Genomic DNA, 24,171 nt, shown 5'->3' with positions numbered 1-24,171 from the left:
TTTTGTTTATTTATAGTAAACAGAAGAACACAAAAAGTTAACAGTGTTTGTTTATATACTAGCAGCACTCAACCTTCTAAAAATTGCAGTGTTACAAATACATGTAACTGGAGTGTTGGAATAAGTTAACTTAATAATCTTATTGTAGCTTTGGGCTCTTATCTAGAGCCATGACAGTTCTGTTTTGTGCTTCTGTGCTTTTCAGGTAAGTGGTAAAGTTTTACCATCAGTAACTGAGAAGTGCAAAAGAATAAAACAGAACTATGCTAAACCCCTTGAAGAACATCAAGCTAAAAAAGAGTAAAAAAGTTTAATTTATTCAAGCACTCCAGTTATTTGTTATGCTTTACTATAACCTACTTAAAATGTTGCTTTTGTAAAGTGCAATAAAGAAAATATACACTTTATTGAGAAATAGTTTTTCTTTAGAAATGCATGTAAATGTGAAAGAATTCTCACGTATTACATATCCGAGAGAGCTAGTACAACCTTCAGCTCACAATATAATAATCTCTTCAACTGAGTTGCTATTCCTTCAGTTAGCTCTATTTTAGAGAACTTCCTTAAGAAATGTTTCAGCGTATGAACCAAGTTGTACACTATAATCTGGAAGTCCGAATGTCGTGCCTATAGTAAGTGTCAGAGCAACCTTTAGAAGCTTTAATACCACTTTTGATTTGCACTCAGTTTAAATTCCAAAATAGATATTGCTAGTGATGACAGAATTCTCTTTGTAAACTGCCTCAGTGTAACATTCAAACAAAAAAATTACATACTTGTAGAAGACGGAAAGATATTTTTTAGTAAAAAAGTGTTCAAAGTTGATACTATGTTTCTGTTGTCTTTGTTTTTTGAAATGTCACAGCTACTTCCATCTCTTCTGCATATTTCCGTGATTTCCATACTCTACGAGCTGGAATTGGTAGAAGAGAAAGTGTAGCTATAACACCACAGCAGCCAGAGAAGATCATGCCATACTCTTCTCCTACATGCAGTATAATGTAGCCTACAAAATAAGAAGCAAATTGTATTAACAAAGTTACTTATCGTTATTAGTATGGGTTAGGTGACTAAATAAAGGTTAAAGGTTTGGTGACTAAATAAAGGTTAAAGGTTGGGTGACTAAATAAAGGTTAAAGGTTTGGTGACTAAATAAAGGTTGAAGGTTGGGTGACTAAATAAAGGTTAAAGGTTGGGTGACTAAACAAAGGTTAAAGGTTAGGTGACTAAATAAAGGTTAAATGTTGGGTGACTAAATAAAGGTTAAAGGTTAGGTGACTAAATAAAGGTTAAAGGTTAGGTGACTAAATAAAGGTTTAAGGTTTGGTGACTAAATAAAGGTTAAAGGTTGGGTGACTAAATAAAGGTTAAAGGTTGGGTGACTAAATAAAGGTTAAAAGTTGGGTGACTAAATAAAGGTTGAAGGTTGGGTGACTAAATAAAGGTTAAAGGTTGGGTGACTAAACAAAGGTTAAAGGTTAGGTGACTAAATAAAGGTTAAATGTTGGGTGACTAAATAAAGGTTAAAGGTTAGGTGACTAAATAAAGGTTAAAGGTTAGGTGACTAAATAAAGGTTTAAGGTTTGGTGACTAAATAAAGGTTAAAGGTTGGGTGACTAAATAAAGGTTAAAGGTTGGGTGACTAAATAAAGGTTAAAAGTTGGGTGACTAAATAAAGGTTAAAGGTTAGGTGACTAAATAAAGGTTAAAGGTTGGGTGACTAAATAAAGGTTAAAGGTTGGGTGACTAAATAAAGGTTAAAGGTTGGGTGACTAAAGAAACTTGAAGAAAAACTCTAACCAATTAAAAAAATATCTCATTAATCTATTAATGCAATTAACATTAAAATTTATCTGTTTTGAATTTTGTGTCATTAATAATACAGATAAACAAATTAAATAAATATGTCAACATACAGCAGTTGTCTTATTATGGTAGCAGAAAACAATATTTCTATTTATATAAAATAGGAGTTTCTAAAGATCCTTTAGAAACTCTAGCCAAACATCCAATAATGTTGACCTGATAAATTAACAACACATTTTACATAATGGCACCCATATATATAATCAACCATGTTATAACTATGGGCACAACTTGACTATAATTTCTCAACTAATAATTGGAGTTGTCTTTTACATGAGCTGACAACTATCAGTATATACAAACTACTAATGACACGTAAAGCGTCTATTTTGGCAGATGAAATAAAAATCATAGTTTTCCAACATGACTTGGCACCATACGGAACCAAGAACACAACTAAGCAGTACGCAACAGACTGAAGACCAGTTATAGGATAATTTAGATGAATCTAGAGGTCCTAAGTTACCTGGTGCTTGAAAGCTCTTTTTTTCAGCCTACTAATAGCTAGAATTGTGCTAAATTAATTTGTTACTATGAGTCAATGCAGAATTACATAAGAGTGCGTTGGCCAACATGGTGAATGCTAATTTGACAAACATAATCAACCGACAGACATGAACTTTATAAATGATAGACCAGACAATAAATCACATGATGCAATGTTAACTCAAAGAAAGGGTGTTTATTAATACTAATACTCTGGAAGTCTAGCACATCATGAGAGATTTTCAGGTGTAATAACTATTTGCAAAATTATTCCATAGTGTGGCAAGGTGGTTGATCGATGCAGATGATGGTGCGCTGGTCTAATAAGCCAGAAGTTGAAGGTTCAAATCCTTTTGAGCGTAGTATTTTTTCTTAATCTTCAAGTAGTTTTAGTAAAGATTATTGTTTAAGATACTCTGAGAGTAAAACCAATGATCGATGATATAACGCTGTTATTGCCAAAATTCAATGTGGAGCTGAGCCTGTCTCATGAGGAAAAAACTCATACTAATGGTATAAATAATTTTATAAGTTTCTGCAGTTTCATTTCATTGTTTTGACTGGTCAAAAGTTAGCCAAGAATCTTTATACTCAGAGTGCTATTAGGAATAATTGATATTTTTAATTTCTCAAAACATTTCAGCCAAAGAATTTTGCCAAGTCAGTAAAAATTCTTGTACAGAATTACTCATAACCAGGAGTTGATGAATCAAACCTCACATCGCCTTATTTGAGAGAGTTTATTAGAATAACAGAAATATTTGTTAGAAAATACTGAGTTGTTAGAAAAGTGCATCAGTAAGTCATCACAAGTGGTTCATTTGCTAACTGCAATCTAACAGAAGCACCAAGTCTTGAAGAGTCTGTCATCATTACATTGCCTGATCAGGGTATGCCAAGGTTTCCTAATTGACTGGAGGGACCTTTTATGTGCTTGCACCTTAGCGAACCAATCATTGGTGAGCGTTTATTATAGTGTATGTACCATTGGTGGCCTAGCACATAGTGGATGCATTATTGGTGGCCTTGCACCCTAGCGACACATCATTGGTAGGCGTGCACACTAGCGAACACATCCTTGGTAGCCTTGTACCCTTGTCAAGCATCATTGGTGAGCTGCTTCACATGAGACAAAGACAACAATGTCTCTCCTTGGTATAAAGGCAGTTTTTATGATGACAGTTAAAAGAATGAAATTCTGGCAGCAAAAACCAGTAGTAAAGATGACATCAAATTATTGTGATAGGAAACAACTCCGAGAATCAACGATATGAGTAGCTCTGTGTATATCATGCAAGCAATTCACTTCAGCTACACACACTAACTAGACATATAAACTGATTTGAGTTAACAACTCTTCCCTCAGTTTGCATAAAGTTAGCTAACAGACTTAAGACTGTACTGTATTAAGTTGAAAGTGTAAAAGTTCATTTGTGATGATCAATTCTTATAAAATACTTTTACAATATGAGTAGAAAGCTAAAATAGGAAACAATCAGAACTGTTTGTGTTCAAAAGGTTTCTTGTAGAAAGATTGAAGGGCTTTTACATGCAGAGTTTGACAGAGGTAGGACGTATAAGAATAAATAAAAATACCTTACCTACTAGTAGAATTCAGAGGTCTATGAGGGCAGTTAGTATGACAAGAGATAGAAAGACCTTACCTACTAGTGGAGTTGAGCTAATGACTGCTACACCTTCTGCCAGCATCATTACTCCAAACAATATTGCAAACCGATCAGCTGTTGTGTATTCATACAGGAAGGCTGCTAAGTTGGAAATACACGTTCCATGTCCTAAGCCAAATAATGCACACATGCTGTAGAACATAGCCTGCAACATTAAAAAACATAAAGGTTATATAAAATACTGCCCTGTTTTGTGATTCTAATGCTTAAAATAAACCTGACCTTATTTTTAAAAACTTATATTTCCTGTCATGTCCGCAATATCAGGACAGGCATCTAAGCACACAAATTAGCCGATGAATTAGCAGCGTAATTTTATTGCATAGGTGTTCCCTTTATAGAATTTAGGTTTACAGGTCGAGAGAGTTGCTTAAATAGCTATAACCTTGACAGGATTCAACCTAGTTGCCTAATCTTTGCACATGAATAATTGTTTCCTAGAAAGAAAGAGAAACTTGCAATGCAACCAATAGTAAGAACTAGACTGATCTTACACAAACATAAGGGGGAGATGACCAAGAACAAGTATTATTCAGGAAGATGCATTCTATGTGACATTTGAGATGACTGAACTTATATCATTCAATGCTTTTTAAAATCATTCGCTGGGAAACCTTTACACAACCAAACTCAAAAATTTACAAAGTTCAAATATACAAGAACAAATATAAAGTTCAGGTTTTGTTTAATTGTAGGCACCAAATTTGATAAATGTGTTTCATTCAAAATGATATATATTTATATCTGAATTGAAATAAAAGCTACTTTATCAACTTTAATCTGCAAAGCAATTAATTTTTTTCACATGCAGTTCGTGCATCTATCAACAAGGAACAGGAAACAGCTTTACTCGCTGTTGATTAATCATTGCTAAACATTATACGTCAATAGTATGTCAGCAGTACGTCAGCAGTATGTCAGCAGTATGTCAGCAACATGTCAGCAGTACGTCAGCAGTATGTCAGCAGTACGTCAGCAGTATGTCAGCAGTACGTCAGCAGTACGTCAGCAGTACATCAGCAGTATGTCAGCAACATGTCAGCAGTACATCAGCAGTATGTCAGCAGTACACCAGCAGTATGTCAGCAGTACATCAGCAGTACATCAGCAGTATGTCAGCAGTATGTCAGCAGTATGTTAGCAACATGTCAGCAGTATGTCAGCGGTATGTCAGCACGTCAACAATACGTCAGTAGATCTCCTTTTAAATGTTTTTATTAATGGAACTCAAAATTGTTCTCAATAAAACTCATTGTTGATTTTCAAAATAAAGTTGAAGCAAACCATAATTTATGGAATATAATATTTGATCTGCACGTCCTACCTTTCTGTCCTCATAACACACAGTAGTACTTGCGGCATATATAATGGCAACTGCAATACAGATACAGTAGTGCCTGCAGTATACACAGTGGTACCTGCAGTATATACAGTGGTACCTACTGTATATACTGTGGTATCTACAGCATACACAGTAGTACCTGCAATATGCATAGTGGCTACCTGCGGTATTCACAGTGTTACCAGCAGTATATACAGCGATACCTGTAGTACACACAGTGGCAAATGCAATATAAATGCAGTCATAGCTGCAGTGGATTGATTGGTACCTGCAGTACATACCATGGCATCTGCAATATAGATGCAGTGGCACCTGCAGTATATACAGTGGTATCTACAGTAAATACAGTGGTACCTGCAGTATAGGCAGTGTCACCTGCAATTTAGATGCAGTAGTATCTGCATTAGATAGAGTGGGACCAGCCGTATATACAGTGGTATTTGCAGAAGATAGATACCTTGTTGACGCTGAAAGCAATGCCAATAGTGGAGAGCCCAAATACTGCTGTGCCGACTGCATGTGGAATCGTCCTATTAAATGTAAGCTTACTTAAGGCCATCACCAGTAAGCTCGCGCAAATGGTTGCAATGCCTACAATAGTGTAAGCATTGCTTTTAATTGTGAATGGTAGGTAATGTTACCGTAGCAACAGCTGTAGATGTCTATAGTTATAGGAACTCAGACAATGCAACCATCCAAAATCTCAAGCTAAAGCACAAAGCCACTGATTACAATGTTGCTCAGACAACTTGACTTACTGCTTAACTTAGGCAACTTGATTTACTGTTTACCTAGGCAACTTGACTTACTCTTTACCTAGGCAGCACGACTTACTGTTTACTTAGGCAACTCAAGTTACTGTTTAATTAGAAAACTTGACTTACTGTTTACCCAGGCAAATATCAGCCACAAATACATTATCACCCTTATTTGGCTTCGGCTAGATTGTAAGGCAAATTTGACAACACATTAAATTCCCACTATTTCAGTTAAGTTCTTTTAGCAGCCATTCTAAGCTTAACATATTCTGATACAGAGTTTTTCCAAGACCATTACATGCTACAAGCATTTTATATCTAGTTTGGTAACTATGTAATGGGTTGAGCTCAAATTCATTGATCAGCTGAGTGAAAACTTAACAAATTAATTGATCATGATAATAATGTGAATGATCTAGTCAAAACTGGACTGAAGGAAAGGATGAGATGGTGGTAGGTTACCAAGTATTGTAATTCCCAGAGCAGCTTCTTCTTCACTCAGGTTAAGCTTATAGACGATGAAATCATTGGTAAAGGCCAAGGCTGTAGCCTCATTTGTGCCCCATAGTAGCTGATTAAGGATCAGTATCCATGCCTAAAAACAAGAGAGGATAACTTGTATTTTAGGCAAATATAAAAACTTGCCTAAAATAGAAAGTTTATTTAATTTTAGACAACTATAAACAGCTTTTGCCATATTAATGGCAAAAGTTATTTAAAATAATTGAAACTAAACATTGCTAGCTCCTCTATATTAACAAGATTAAAAATAATAATGTTGTGGTGAATCAGCAGATCAGAGGCTACAAACTTTGCAGCAAAGGTTTTTGCCCTGAGATATGAGCTGCAAAAGCTGTAGTGACATACAGTGTAGTTATTGGGTAGTCGATTTGACCAATGACAATAGAGCTAACTCAATTGTGAGCTATTGAGTTAGCTGGTCACAATTGTTTCTTGGACTCGTCACATATTAAAATTATTCAAGATAAACTAAACTTCAAATTCACGAAGTATTTTTCTGTAGTCTTGGCTCCCCACAATTTTTGTGAGCCACGCTACCCTACATTCTCAGCTAGCGATTGTTACTAAAAGTTTTAGACAGCAAGAGCTTTAGACAGCAAGAGCTTTAGACAGCAAGAGCTTTAGACAGCAAGAGCTTTAGACAGCAAGAGCTTTAGACAGCAAGAGCTTTAGACAGCAAAAGCTTTAGACAGCAAGAGCTTTAGACAGCAAGAGCTTTAGACAGCAAAAGCTTTAGACAGCAAGAGCTTTAGACAGCAAGAGCTTTAGACAGCAAGAGCTTTAGACAGCAAAAGCTTTAGACAGCAAAAGCTTTAGACAGCAAGAGCTTTAGACAGCAAAAACTTTAGACAGCAAGAGCTTTAGACAGCAAGAGCTTTAGACAGCAAAAGCTTTAGACAGCAAAAGCTTTAGACAGCAAGAGCTTTAGACAGCAAGAGCTTTAGACAGCAAGAGCTTTAGACAGCAAGAGCTTTAGACAGCAAGAGCTTTAGACAGCAAAAGCTTTAGACAGCAAGAGCTTTAGACAGCAAAAGCTTTAGACAGCAAGAGCTTTAGACAGCAAGAGCTTTAGACAGCAAGAGCTTTAGACAGCAAGAGCTTTAGACAGCAAGAGCTTTAGACAGCAAGAGCTTTAGACATCAAGAGCTTTAGACAGCAAGGTTTACCAAAAACTTTAGACAGCAAGAGCTTTAGACAGCAAGGGTTCCCAAAAGATTTAGACAGCAAGAGCTTTAGACAGCAAAGTTTACCAAAATCGGTAATAGGATGATGATGAAATATTTAGAACCATTGACAACATAATGAAAGAAATGACAGTTTTATGAATATATACAAATTTACTAGATTTTATGATTTCAATATCTTTTACTACATGAATATATTGATAAAAGACTTCTAAAAATTTTAAACGTTTGCAAAGTATTGAGAAATTAGCCATATCATCGTATAGTTAAATTTTAAAAACTGTGTTCTCTGTCTGTGTATGGTAGAGCACATAATATGGCACACATTTTGCAATTTTTTCTAGTCTAGGAAAACACAAACTGTAGTCAAGCTAAACTGTATGAACAAATTAGATGATACCATTCATATACATTTTATCTATAGGCTGCTGCTATTCAGCATGTCAGCATTTTTGCAAACAATCTATAAAATTCTGTTATTGACTCAATCAGCTCAAAGGATTTTTTTTGGCAGCCAAAACTTCTAAGCATTATTGTTTTAGTGGCTCCAACTCTTTCCCTGATACCACTGCCTCAATCTAGTCATACAAATCTACTGATATGATGATCCTGACCCCGCTGCCTCAATCTAGTCATTCAAATCTACTGATACGATGATCTTGACACCGCTGCCTCAATCTAGTCATACAAATCTACTGATACGATGATCCTGATACCGCTGCCTCAATCTAGTCATACAAATCTACTGATACGATGATCCTGATACCGCTGCCTCAATCTAGTCATACAAATCTACTGATATGATGATCCTGACACCACTGCCTCAATCTAGTCATACAAATCTACTGATATGATGATCCTGACACCGCTGCCTCAATCTAGTCATACAAATCTACTGATACGATGATCCTGACACCGCTGCCTCAATCTAGTCATACAAATCTACTGATACGATGATCCTGACACCGCTGCCTCGATCTAGTCATTCAAATCTACTGATACGATGATCCTGACACCGCTGCCTCAATCTTGTCATACAAATCTACCGATATGATGATCACATTAAGCTCGTTACTTTTCACCTCAAATGATTTCAAAGTCGAAGTGAATATTTGTCGAAATGTTGGTTTGGTCATCTCTATGCTGCCTTCCAACTTAGTTTCCCTCTGCGTACTTTCTCCCTGCTCTTCATCTTCTCCTATTTTTTCACAGGCTACCTCATTCTATAGAATACAGTACATACATTTCTTTTAAACTTATAAGCAAACCTACAGCCATGATCATAAATGGTATCACCTCTAGGAATTTGACCTGTCCATTATAGGTTTGTTTAGTGCTGTCTGTGTAGCCTCTACTTATGTGTACGTATTTGTCACCTACTCATTATTTTTCCTAATGCTTCACTTGACTGTGCGACATCAATCTATTGAGCAGAGTGCCTTGTATAAAAGAGCTACATGATTATATGTTACATTATAGGCCAATGTTGTCTGCCATAAAAACTTCATGTTTTAAATAGTAGATTTGGTAGAAGCTTTGGTTGTATTTTTAGTGACTTCTTCAAGTGACCAATAGCAGATATTTCATTTTTTCACATTTTAGCTCATTTTTTATTCGTTATGTTGATTGTATTACTACTCATCTTTAATTTTCTAACTCTTTATATAGTTTTAAACTTGCATAAATAATTTTCTAATTTTAGAATTGCCAAGTTTTAATTTTTTTGCTAATATAGATCATGATTTTTCTTAAAGGTTGAATTGCAACAAAATTCGCATTACAGTTATTAGGTAACAAAAGATTCACCATGTCTTACTCTGTTGTGTTGTAGGTGCAAAATATATGGAAATACGATTACAAGCTCTTAAAAGCTTAAAAGTGAAAAGCCGCCGTACATTGGAATATGTTTATTTCTCTGACGTAGTCATGACAGTTTGGGTATTGTCTTGTCACGTGATGTTCTCACATCAACTGAAAAGCCAATAAAAAGCTCAATATTAAACTTATCATAGCACTAGTTTATGACAAACACTTCGGGTTTTACCGAAGATCCCGTATCAGATATAGATGCTCGCTACTTTACAGTTTTGTTTCGGCTTGATCTAATCGTCAAGTCGTAATCTGATCATGTGACCCAATACTTCGCAAATAATTTTTGCAGCACTTTTCGATTATCACAGGTGACTAACAGGCTCGTCTTGATTATCAGACAATGATATGTACTCCTTCGAGGGAAGGTTAAAAAATTAAATGAATTTTTACGGTAAGTTATAAGATATCACTGCTAAAAGTGACAGCATTACAATGGCGATAAAACAGACGCGTAAGAACAATAGACATGGTTCTATTAAATGTGTGAAGTATATTTGTGAAAATATTTCAACGAATAAGGTTGCATGAAAGTGTAAACAGAAACCATCTCTCACAACTACATCACATTCGAGCCATTTTGGAACAAGAATCCAAACTACGGCGGTTTCTCTCTACTGTGGCTGCGATTAACTGTTTGTTTTTTAGTTTTTAAGAGCTTGTAATCATATTCCCACATATTTTGCATTTACAAAACAACAGAGCAAGGCATGGTGAATCTTTTGATATCAAATAACTGTAATGGGAATTTTGTTGCAAGTCATTTTTTAAGCAGACCAAACAGCAATGAAACACGCACTACAAATCGCTGGTGTGAAAAGGCGATGGCCGTTTATAGGCAGCAAATCAACAATAATTCAGAAAGTATTTGAGCAAAATACTCATTCTGAAAATATATAGATATATAATATTCAAGATATATAAGATTATAAGATCTTATATATCTTGAAGATTATAAGATTTAAGATATATAATCTGAAAACTGAGATTCTTGATTATGTCACTAACTACGTACTAATAAATAATACAGCGTATAATGTACAAAATAACGCTGAAAACGTTGAAAATATGCAAGGGTGCTAACACTCACGATAAAGACTGTACAACCAGTAGGCTAATGGACAACTCCTTTATATAACTGACAAGCTTGTGATAAATGACTGACTTGGAAAGTTTGATTATTTCAGAATAGGAAGTTTTTGTGAATTGGAAAATAAACGGTAGTTGCAAGTGACCTCTTTGGCAAATGCTAAAACTTTGCGAGTATGAAAAGATTATTTACCTGAAATTTTCAGAATTGAAACCAATCCCATAGGTAAAGGTTTAATTTCAGTAGCAACAAGAAACTCTGTATATACATCAGAGGGGTCATAAGAGATGCTAGTAGCTATGTTGCTATGTTGCTATGCTACTATGTTACTATGTTGCTATGCTGCTACCTTGCTATGTTGCTATGTTAATTGTTATGTTGCTATGTTAATTGTTATGTTGCTATGTTGTTATGTTGCTATGTTGTTAATGCATGTAAATAAGTTAGTTTTTACCGTTTACTTCTGCAAACTTGGAAAAGTTACATATCAAGAGCTACTAGATTTGAACCTTGTAAAATTATGGCGAGCCCGTGTTCATTGTTGATAGAACGATCTTCTCATTTCATACCTCGGCTTAGCTCAAATTGCATAAATCTATACATCAGTTTACAGCTCAAAATGTACTTTTCTCATCTGATTCAATTCAATAAAAATCTTTTGCTGTTTGACTTCAAAGAGTTACAAGTTATGCTGAGCTTTAATTCTAAACTATGAGGTAAATTTGTTAATCACCGGATATCTTAAAAAGCTGTGTTGTGCTACAAAAAATCTTGGAAATATCTGAGGAATTTACCAATAATGCTGAAATAGCTCAAAGCAAAGAGCTGGCTATTAATTTGAGCTATAAACATGTGCCAGGTTTTTATTTGTTGAAATATATGAAATTTTAATTGAATATTTGAACTGCTCACAAATTCTGGATAAATATATTATATGAAACTGCGTGGCTGTGGTGATTTTCAACACAACGGCCTTAAATGAAATATAGCACATGCTATATTCATTAAGATGCTGCCATAATTTTGTGCATTGCTAGACATGCTAAAACCCGCTAGCTAGGAAACTAAGTTTTGAATATTTAGAGCCAAATCAGTTTTTTGACAAAAACGTGTGAGCTGATCATAATAATCTTTCACTGCATTGATACTCTAACCTAAAAACAAGTTTGCATTGTACTTTCGGTAAAGAACACCATATAAAATTGATATTATGTTATATTATCATCTTTGAAATAACCCTTTATTGTGTAAAAACAATAAACTGATGAGCTTTCTGAATTTGGGTATAACAAACCAAAACAAACTATATCTTTTTTATTAGAATGTTGATTACTGTAGGCAAAGGCCCACAAAATTCAGAAAGTAGTGATCAGCTTGGAGTTGTCTTTTCATGAAGTCAGTAGCTTAATTCTGCCCAAAACCCGCTACTACCACAAATATTTGGAACATTTAAGAAAAAAGTTTTAGAGGTTAGAATAAAAAATCACATATTTCACTGTCACTTGGTGAATCCTATTTAAAGTACGGAAATAAGAGATTAATTAAACATTTTTATTGCCAGTTTTCTAGGAGAAAGTGGGAATGTCTGAAATTTGTAGAGTTACGATTGGTCGAGAAGAAGTTAGGAAGAAGCTGCAATATATTGTGGAATCTTTTACAGAGATTGTCATTCATTTTAATTATTACATAATTAGTTTTAAAAAAGGTTAATCATTTTAGGTTAAATATTTAATAATTTGAGGTTAAAAGATAGCTTAAAATAGTTAACCTTTTTTTAAATGGCATAGTTAATTCACTTGTGAGTTGTCTTCTTTGTGAGGAGACAACTATAATAGCATTAATCCTATAGATAAATGTAAAATGATTATTAGTTTTGCTTTAACAAAAAGTGCTGATTATTTACCTTTATATTCGTTGCATCTGGATGGTCAGAAAAGCTTTCTCTTTTCCTGCCTTCTAAAAAACAACAACTGTTTGCAAAATATTCACTAATTTGAAAAAGTTCATTAAAGATTATAGGGTAACCGCTTTGTCAGAAGATCTAATTTTTATGATAATAAAACTTGTGTCAGTATAGCTAAAGCTACAGAAAAATAGTTTTTTCATACGGGAGTCGAACCTATGACATTTGGTGTCATAGTTACTTCAAAAATCCCATATCAATATGTGATTTTTTAAGGTATCTATGATGCCAGCACAGCAGCAACGTACCGATTTGCCGACACAATAGCACCTGCACCAATCATTCTATTAGTTTAGAGTAAATGTGCATAAACTATATACATGTATCTGTAATTTATTGATACACTTCATGGCATACACTATGTGCAACCAATCGAAAATCTTTTTGCTAAGCGATTCCATTTCTACTTATTTTTCAAAACTGGAAAACCAGTTCACTATCGTCATGTCAAAAACAAATTCACCGCGTTCATTCAATGCAAAGGAATTGTCAAAAGTTTTGCAAGATCAAAGTTCACTAACTAATTTTATACTTATCTTGTAGAAAAATTTTACTGAACAAAATGCATTTTACAGTAAAACAATATCTGCATTGGTTCTCTAGATATTGCATAAATACTAGTGGTATATCAAATTATTGAAAATCTGTTTGAATTAATTTGATCAGAATAATAAACTTAGCGCAGTGATGAAAAAGTTTAAACTTTAAATTATGCTTAAAAAATATACTGAACAAATATTTAAAGTTTTCTAATTTTACGCAAATTGGAAAAAACAAAGCGAAACTATAAAACTGAAGTTACATTACTTCGGTGTAGGAACAAATGAGAAAACAACCTCCTAAATTATCTTATGCCCAGGTTTTAAAGTTTTAAATACCACCTCCGTTAGCATGTATTTGAGTTTTTGGACTTACCAGATACTTCTGATGTAGGCTCGACTAATGCTATCCCGAAAATAACATGCACGATATGGAAAGACGCTAAAATTCGCATAGCTGTGGCATAGCCAAAGTTATCTAAAAGAAGCTGGGAGAGGCTGGCCCATGCCGTGATCCCAACATTCTGTCCAAGTGTGACGAGAGAAAATGCAAGGTATCTGTACTTGTCAAAATACTTTGCTAAAGCTTCTGTGGAGCTGATCAGCAGGCATCCAATACCAGCTCCTAGAACAACAAGCACGCAGTTTGATCATATCAAGCTGTATCATATCATTAGAGTAGATGCTCTTACAGTGAAATAACTGTACCAGATGAACTTGTTTAACATTTTAGTAGGATTTATCATAACGTGTGCAACTTTTTTGATGTTCAAGGTAATTTTTGACTGCCAAGATGTTTCAAGATTAAAATCAACAAAACTTGATCACAATTAAAGTGATCAGTTGATTTGGTACAATATGGGAAGTAGATGACTGGAAATATATTGAAATATTATAATGTAAATAAATTGTAAATTTTTGTTAATATTTTTTTGTATTTGAACTTGAAAAGAAACTGTTTTGTTTTAATGATAATTAAAAACTTTTTTTTATGTTTCTCATAATACTAGAAGGCCCGTGTGTTATAGTTCCGGTATTGTTCACTCTTGTAATCATCAGGTGGGAGATAAATTGCCATTATCCGACTATATCGTTTGAACGATTGGCGATATCTTCTTAAGCAGTAGCGATTTTTAAAAACTGCCACCGAACAACTAAATCATCATTTCACGAAGCTTTATGTATTTAGGGATTAAACCTAAAATTTCAGTTCGAGCCTGTGAGTTTGTTCCTCACTACTGACAAGATGATCTTGTATCTAAAATAATCTTTCACTCGAACCAGGTCTATCGCCACCCATGATAAGCCAAATCACGCAAAATAAAAACTATTTTTTAAAGTCACGCTTTCATTAATTGCAAGTATTTTTCTCTTTTTCTTGAATTTATTAGACAACCTTGAGAGTCGAGGGTGTTTAGGAGGTAGGATAAAGAGTGTCACAAGTGCATTGCAGTTTTACACTTCAGAAAATGTAACAGGAAAATAGTGAACTATGATGGCTATAAGGTATCTTACTGGGTCAGAGTATGAGGGAGATTTATGTGTTCCGTTTTTTTTTACTTTAATTTTCAACTTTTCGATTAGTGTTTTTTACTGAAGTCAAAAAAATAAGCCGCGAAGTAGTGAGAGATCATAGTAATAATATTAAGATTAGAGTAAAATATTTAGATAATGGGAAGACAATTTTATTATAATAAGAGCAATTGTAATAATATCATTGTTATAATATTATGCTATTATTAAAATAATCAAATATTATTGTAATAATATCATTATTATATCATTATTATAATATCATTATTTATATAATTTATTCATTTTAGACAATCGGAAGACAATTTTTATTATAATAAAAGCAATTATAATAATATCATTATTATCAAATATTATTATAAATTATTATATTATTATATTAATAAATATTATTAAAATAATTAAATATTACTATAATAATATCATTATGCATTATAATAATTCTATTATAATGATATTAAATTAATATAATTATTTATACAATTTACTCATATTATTTATATTAGTTGTTATAATACTATTGTTATTTGTACTTATTATAATAAGTGCCACCTGACAATCTTTCACTGAGCTCTGGACTGCTCAGGGCACTACGGTAATTAATTACTAATAACTTTTTAAATTAGGTCACAAGATTATGTAAAAGCTGTGCATGTTTTAAAAAAGGCTTGTTGGCACATGTCACAAATTTTTTATCAGTGTCACAAATTCTAAAGCATGTTTTCATACTGCACGTAGCAGTTATTGTCATAAAACAAGGTATTACTGCTCGACAGCTTGCGGCTTTGTTTGGGAAATGTTTGCACTGCGCAATCACCTGTTAGTGAATGCCAACGACCTTAGAACATTCTAAACTATTTGACTCACTATAAATACTGAAACATATTGTTAGCGGGTGCATTCAATACTTGAAAACTTTACTGTATACACCAGATAGAAGAATTAATCAACAACTCTCCACAACCTTATTTCTTTTCTTAACTGGGTTAGCAAGCTGTATATCACTTGCCAGGTTACTTCTGACTGCAGGACTTATTTTGAGCTGGTCACATGACTACCCCTGGGAAACAGTATTTTGTGACAGTGTGACAACTCAAAACAACAAATTCACTAAACCTTGTTGTAGAACTTAGGCTTAGACGTATCCATCAATTTAGTATAACGTCAAACTCACTAACCTGCTACGATTCCGAAGAGAACAAACGCGTGCCAAGGTTGAGTAGAAAATGATGAGACACCAACACCAACTATCACACAGCATCCTCCGAATATTGATACTGCTCTGCAGCCAAACCTTTTTGTAAACAGTGAGGCGATTGGCCCTGTAAAATAGCCATTGCTAGAAGTCATGCTTCATAATATCTTTGTAAAATGCACTGATTTGTTTTTTTGATGATCTAGTCTTAGCACCAACCAAAGAGAACAGATTTGTGCAAAATTTATATAGGTCAAGCTTATCGAAGCACTTCATTTTTTTAGGAATCCTTTTTGCAACAAAAACTTGCATCAGTTATAAGCAAAATAGGCAGTCGTACACAAACTATCATTTAATGTAACTGACCTCTGAGTTGATAACAGTGAGACTGGTTCAGGCATATCTATGTCATCTACACAAATATTGTTTTGTCATATGTGCTCCTTTAATAAAAATATTGTCCTCAAATGGCTTACATAATCAATAAAGGGCTTTTAGATTATAAAATATATGAAAATAAAGATACCTAATTATCAGAATCTGTTTATAAATAAATTTTGATGTTCAACACTTATTTTTGTTATAATGCAGTTTAGCTTTTTCTGAAGAAAATACAGCCTATCGCTGTCAGGTGTTATTGGTCAGCATATACAAGAATGTTGTACCTAGACAAACAAGCATATTTCATTTTCTCACCATTTAAATATCATTTTAATGTTTATGTTCCTTCTAGTTTTTTATTGATCATAAGTGTTGCCAGTGTACCGTGTAAATCCAGTGTAGCATAAGTATAGATATTTCTCAAAGTTTGTGTATTCATTCATCATTGTATATGTCCATCTATAACTATTAAAATCTTGGAATAAAGAATTCGTGCCGCAGAAGATTTAATCTCGGACCCTCCCGACGCCTTACCAATTCAGCCACACGAGGATGATAATAATGCTAGGTGACATATGTCGCGATATGAGAGCAAAACGCTACCGCTTTCCGTTATGACATAACGTCATGAGAGTCATTACTCAAATTATCCATTGGCAATGTGCCAGGCTAATAGCAAGTGGCAGGAAACTCCCATTATCTCTTATTGTTTATAAGCTGATTTTTATTACCCTGGTAATGTCGGAAAGCACAGCTAGTATGTACATATGACCAACCATCGTAAGGCTGTCACTTAAACAAGAACTTACTCAAAACTTTAGTAGATTTTAGCAGAAATTATCGGTATTTGCATATCATTTGTGACTGTTTTTGATGTTTGAGATGATCAGACTGCCAGAATGTTTCAATATTAAAATCGTCAAAAATGAATTGGGGTTGAATCACCCAGAAGATAAATGTCTCCAAAAATGACTTCAGTACCCTTGTCTAATGATTATACTTCTTGTAACATGGCTAGTAATTATGGTATCATTGCGCTACCACGCAGCTGTAGAGGCTAATAGTTGTGATATCATAGAATCACTATGCAATTATAGAGGCTAGTAATTATGATATCATAGAGCTACCATGCAACTATAGAGGATAGTAATTATGATAGCATAGAGCTACCATGCAATTGTAGAGGCTAGTAGTTCTGATATTATAGAGCTACCATGCTACTAAAGAGGCTAGTTATTCTGATGTCTTAAAACTATCACTTTAATGTAAAGGCTAGTAACTCTGAAGTCATAGAATTAACACTCTACTGCAGAAAATGGTTAAATGATAGTATTAAGTTGAGCAGATTAGATTCAAATATTCAGAATGATGATATACATTGTATTATATTTGTTTTTGTGGTTTAGGAATATTGATTAAGACGCTCTTAGATTTTTACAAGCAGACAATGCCAAGCAACATTAGCCATGAACAAAAAATTTCATATTTTCATTGCTATTTTAAATCGGAGTTGTTCAACCTTGCCAAAAAACTCTAGCGTGATTTCTGTATCAATCAGATCTGTAATTCCGCGGCGATCTATATGCAGTATGGTTTCACAATTTTTTTCTTTTAAAAGAGAGTAAAAGATTTTTATCACAAACTTTACTTCTTATGAGCAACAATTCTTTAGAAAATTTCTAAAGAATGTTATAAAAAAAAACACTTGAACAGATGCCCTTAGTGTTTGCTTGCCACCTTGGAACGTTCCCTCAGCCAAGCAAGACAGGCAACCTTCAAGTATCAGATTTATGTAGAAACTTCAAAGTCTATTTATCAACTTGGAACTAAAAAACAATGTTGCACATGAAAAGAATTTTATACATTGTTGATAAGATATTTCTCAAATAAATAAAAAAGACTAGGATCGATTTTCTTTTATTTAAGTAAAATTAGTCCATACGTAATATTTAAAACTCTGCTACCATTTTATAACTTCACTAGTTTTTCTTTCATTTTACCAAGTTAATGCCTAAAATGGTGATTTAGCAATTCTACTGACTAAATCTTTAACCAATTCAAGCTAGCCTTACACATTTTACTTGTAGCAAAGACTTCTTTTTAAATTAAGCTTTCAAAATGAAGAATTAAATATCAAAATCTAATATCATTGTATAAAGAAACTGGGCAGAGTAACATATAGATTGTTACTTTTGTATTGCTTTGTAATGTCTCGTGTTGATTTCATTACAAAAGTAGTACGAACAGACTTACCAAAGAGAAATATGGAGGCCAAGTGAGCGGTAGAGATGAGACCGGCTTGCTCGACACCGATATCAAAGAGTTTTTGGTGTGCTATGGTCATGTTACCAACAACAGCCAGACCAAAGCCCATGTGGAGGCCATAAGTAATAATAGCAAATGCCAGAACTAGCCATGCGTATCCTTTGTCTTTTTTTAGATTTATCCGCCTGCAGAACCCCTTCATGGTGCAGATCTTTAACTTACTCTTAGACCTTGAAAGATAAAAGATGTATGAAAATCTATGAGATCTAGTAAGCTGGCAGTCCCATGCACCGTGAGAGCTCATTACAGTAATAACTATGCACATAATTATTCTTAGATGTGAAAAGGTAGACAAGTGGAGCAGAGGTAGCGCACATGCCTTAAAATACGCGCTTTTGCTTTTGGAATGTAAATGCGCTTTTTTCGTAACGCTTTTAGCATGACCTTGGGAAGACAGACAGACAGACGGCATGGCATTTATTATTATAGTAAAAATTTTCAATGTTGCTGACTGCTAAGTATTTACACAAATAACATTTGAAGCCGAAACATTTTGGGATATTGTTTTTCCACCTAGTCCAACATGCGAGTAAATTATTTTGTGTAGTTTTGCTTTGTTTGTTTCACACTTCCAGAGTATGTGGGATTATGAATTTTAGTACATGATATGGCGAGTTGATATCTGGTGAGTAATATGTTTTTAGTATAATTCCAACGTTTAAAATTGGATGATTAGTTCTTGAGGTACTGAGGCTCTATATTGAGGGCTCTACCAATCAACCGAGAAATTAAAAATGGCTACTAACATAACATTAGTTTCTAACAACACGGTAATTAAAATTTTTGGTAATAAGAGCTCAAAAATTGGATTTTGGTTTCTTGCAATAAATTCTGCCAGCTTACAGCTTTAAAATGACACTCAGTTCTAGAAGGATTTAAAAGGAGTTGTGCTATCCTAAGGAGTTGTGCTATCCTAAGGAGTTGTGCTATCCTAAGCACTTTCACAGTCAACTGAAAGTTGTTAATACTGTCTAATATCAGGAGACTCGATTGCGTTCACAAGGTTAGGTAGCAATGAGTTAAAATGTCTTAATATCTCTCATTCAAGCTGCATATAAATATCAACAAATAAAATATTGAATTACTTGGTTAGAATAGCAATTTGTTTGTAAATTTACTAGTTATCAAACACACATAGTATTTGGCCACTAGGGGTAACAGGAATGCCATTCAACCTTAAATTTCTCTCTGCCACCCTGGATGTCTGTAGTCATCAAGTTTACCTTGTCCCTGTACCTAGACATGTACAGCCAAGATCATAGAGTCATTGTTTGTACAACAATGCTCTGTGAAAACATGCACAGCCTCTGCTTGCAGTAGCCTAAGCTAAGCAGATATCCCACTCAACTTGTGTGGTATTGCTCATGCACACCCCACAATGTGAGAATTAATTGAGGTTTTGTAGCTTAGCTTTTCACTAGTTTCACACGAACTGCTGTCGTATGCTATTACTTTACTAATAATAATTATTAGTAAAGTAATAGCATACGAAAGCAGTTCATGTGAAACTAGTGAAAAGTTTATTATGTTAAATATAATCTCTAGAAATCTCAGTGTTTGTCTTCTTGTTCAGCTTTTTGCCCAGTTACGGCAGTTCAAATCTAGCGATAAAAGAAACTCACGACACTAGATTTGATCTCGGGAACTCCGGACATAAACATAGGGAACTTAACCATTAAACTACAATTAACTATAACTGAATACAACAGGATGATTGGGCGAATAGATTAAGATACTCACGCATAAAGCACTTGTATGGACTTAATAACTAACACTGTTGACCATGACGCGTGATGATTGTTAAGCTGGCTCAAAAGGCGTGTAAAGTTTTAGTAAAGATTTTAGTAAAAATCTAGCTTTACAGGTAAGTTACTCAAATTCATTAGGTTATTATTCAATTATCCGTGCAATGCCAGGCTTTCGTCTAGTATTCAAACGCAGCAGAGAATGAAAAACTCGTTCACAATGAATAGAACGATCAATGATGAAACAATGAAAAGTTGATCAGCCACAATCTGACGCGGTTCTCTTAATGCTCACAATAGTGCTAGTAAACCTTGAGTACTGTAATTCCTTAGCACTTTCTACTAGTAAGATGATGCTGACTGCTATCATATACTGAGCTCAGGGAATGTAAAGCCTGCTGTAATTATTATAATCAATAAAACCAATGATGATATGAGTACATGTAAATGGCTTCGGATGAAACCTTACTAGGGATGCAGCTAAGCAGCTGTCAATTGCATACTTGTAGAATGCTGTCTCTGGAGCAGAGTGTGCTTATATTGATGCTGCCTCTGTAACCGAGTGTACTTATATAAATGCTGTCTCTGTAATTGAGTGTACTTATATAGATGCTGTCTCTGTAACTAAGCGTACTTATATAGACGCTGCCTCTGTAATTGAGTGTACTTATATAAATGCCGTCTCTGTAACTAAGTGTACTTATATAGACGCTGCCTCTGTTACTGAGTGTACTTATATAGACGCTGCCTCTGTTACTGAGTGTACTTTAAAACGCTGCATCTGTAACTGAGTGTACTTATATAGACGCTTTGTTACTGAGTGTACTTTAAGACGCAGTGTCTGTAACTGAGTGTACTTATATAGACGCTGCCTCTGTTACTGAGTGTACTTATATAGACGCTGCCTCTGTTACTGAGTGTACTTTAAGACGCTGCGTCTGTAACTGAGTGTACTTATATAGACGCTTTGTTACTGAGTGTACTTTAAGACGCTGCGTCTGTAACTGAGTGTACTTATATAGACGCTTTGTTACTGAGTGTACTTTAAGACGCTGCGTCTGTAACTGAGTGTACTAAATTTTAAGTAGGTGTATGAAAACTATGAAAGCTATGATCCTGGCAGTCTTGTGTACTACGAGAGACTGAGATGATAAAGCATAGATAATAAGCGTAATTACAATTCTTCCAAAATACATATAAGTAGACGATTTGTGGAAGTGGCAGATTGTTAGTCGAACAATCTAAAAGTGGTGAGTTTGAATCACGCAAAAGGAATGTTTTTTCCTACCACTCCATTTGTGTCTTCAGGCAGACACTGCTTTTATCATAGCAAAGATAATAGGGTGGGTCCATACTTTTGCACATGATTGCACAAACTCGACACTCCAGTCCTGATGCAATTACGCCTCACATGATTTACTGAATGTTATACGCTAAGCGCATTGAAAACTCTTTTAAATTCTACTTGATTATAAGCGTAACATCAAATCTAAGAGGTTACAAAAAACAATTCAAGTTGTAAGCCATCTTTTATGTTGTTTCAAAATTCTTGTCAGAGTTTAAGTTGGCTCGTCAACACTTCGTCACATTTTTTGACGGTCCTTTATCTATTTTCTCAATCTGTACTACAGATTAAGACTACAATACAAGGGTTAGACTACAATTCTTAACAGAGTATTGATTTACGCTGCAATGAGCATACCATAATGCACTAAACTTGTTAATTATACAACAAATGAAACAATTAATTTTGTAAACTGATATATGATCAAGTGTTGGAGATACCAAAACCGCGCAAAGATCAAACTCATTTCGTATTCAATGATATGACATGTCAACAAGTTTAGTTTGATACGATTACAGCATGCTGAATGTTTTTGTTTTAACACTATTAGTGTATCAGATATTAGCAATATAAAAATGTATAAACTTTTACGTTTGAAAAAGGATACTCTTCAACCAACTTGAACTTTTAAGGTGTTCAGATTCCTGATTAGTGCAGAATTTGAAAATTAGCTGAGAAAAAACATTACAAGAAAAAGCCTTTAGGTCTTCAGCAGGATTTGAACTATCAACCTTCTAGTATCATTGCCTCTAGGTATAAGATAACTTACTTCACGATTAGGCGGTCACCGTCCTGTCAGCTCAGTTGATATCGAATGAAACGAGCACTCAGTAGAAAGACAAGGCTGAAATGAGTTCAACTGTTCATTGTTGACACGGAATACATCGCTGCGTTCTCATACAATAGCGCAAAGCATTCATTAATTTTGTAGTGAGCAGCTCAGAATTGATAAGCTCAAATGGCAGAGTCCAGCGAAGGAATATGAGCCCATTAAAACGGTTTGTAATTTATAGGAGTCATGCACCCGGAACTGGCACTGAAAAGCTCTTATAAGCTTAGATCAAGAAGTTTCATTACCTGCCAAATTAATGCTATGCAGATTAGGGAGAAAAAGAGCATCTGTGAGTTAAAACTTGGAAGCCTGACCTTATATATACCAGAAAGTCTCCTGATCTCAGACCGTATTAACAACATTCCATCAACTCTGAAAGTATTTAGATTTTCACGTTTCCTTTTGATTTCAATAGCATTTTAGAGTTTCAAGCATGTAGAATTGAAAAAAATCATAAATCAAATAGCATAAATTGTTTTTTTGATTCTGTTTAAAAAAGTGATGTTTTACAGGTAACTGAAGAAACATAATGATTGCAGTACACAGAGTCTGATGGAGTGTGTATATTTGTTATTAATAGAAAAATAGCTTTAGTGTGAGGCGCTTGTTGCTAGCCCTTTCTAGCTTTGTCTATTTTTGATCCCTCATTACTAAGAATTTCGATCAGTGTGACATTAGAAACTAATGTTGTCAACCTTTTTTATTTTTCCATCGATTAGAAGGAGCCTGATACTTCAGAGGTATCTCAAGAACAGTTCACTCACTCAATTTAAAATTTTGGAAGTACACTGAAAACATTTTATGCACAAAGTGACCAAAATTTTGTAGTTATTCAAATACTTTGGGTGCAATTGCGTTGCATTTTGCTATGCAACAATTACTATTAGTATTATTAATATTTTACAATGCAATTACTATGCGATTGCGTTTGTTAGGGCGCGAGATGAACTGAGAAGCAATACCTTGAATTGTTTCGAACTCAGGCTTGAAAGCATTCACCAGCCTCATACTCCCACCTTTCACAAATTAATTTATTGGTTAACTTTAGCAATATCATCTACTTAAAAGTGTAATTGAAACATAAATATGTATTAAGAAAAGAGTGACAAGTGCGAATTTTTTACACCACATATGAACTATCTATGCATGGAAGAAGACTTTTATCTGTGAGTCTGTTATCCTTTTTACCGGTTATGGCATATTTTCAAATAGGAAGTAGGTTAAATGATTTTAAGATGATTGTGTATAAAGAAAGACTAAAAACGCCTACACGAATGCTATTTTGTATGAGATATAATCAAACCAATGAGAAGAATACGTAAGCGCCTATAAACTATAACAAAGATAGCGAGTAGTGATGCCATTTCGGAAGGAAATGCAATCAGTTTTTTCGAGTTCCTAGCGGTTGTATTAACTCAAATGCTAAAAACAATCGCAAATGATAGAAAAATACTGATAGCGTCTGGTAAAATCTACTAAAATTGTGTGTGATTCATCTTTAGGCAATG

General features: G+C 34.2%; 2 protein-coding genes across 2 annotated transcripts in view; one reads left to right on the top strand and one right to left on the bottom strand.

Annotated features, from left to right (window-relative positions):
- Positions 1-24,171, top strand: part of LOC137408426 (uncharacterized) — a 301,367-nt gene that overhangs the window by 206,254 nt on the left and 70,942 nt on the right. The window lies entirely within an intron of this gene.
- On the bottom strand, positions 570-22,792 carry LOC137408602 (monocarboxylate transporter 3-like). Its single transcript, XM_068095182.1, has 10 exons — positions 22,601-22,792; positions 18,670-18,911; positions 16,019-16,162; positions 13,684-13,932; positions 12,709-12,761; positions 8,929-9,069; positions 6,603-6,735; positions 5,840-5,973; positions 4,017-4,185; positions 570-1,006 (listed from the first exon to the last, which is right to left on the bottom strand). The coding sequence occupies exons 2-10, from the start codon at positions 18,881-18,883 to the stop codon at positions 828-830; spliced, it is 1,416 nt and encodes a 471-aa protein (XP_067951283.1). The 5' UTR covers positions 18,884-18,911; positions 22,601-22,792; the 3' UTR covers positions 570-827.

Source organism: Watersipora subatra, chromosome 11 (assembly GCF_963576615.1).
Source record: "Watersipora subatra chromosome 11, tzWatSuba1.1, whole genome shotgun sequence".
NCBI lineage: Eukaryota > Metazoa > Bryozoa > Gymnolaemata > Cheilostomatida > Watersiporidae > Watersipora > Watersipora subatra.
This window is presented reverse-complemented; position numbering and strand designations above follow the sequence as displayed.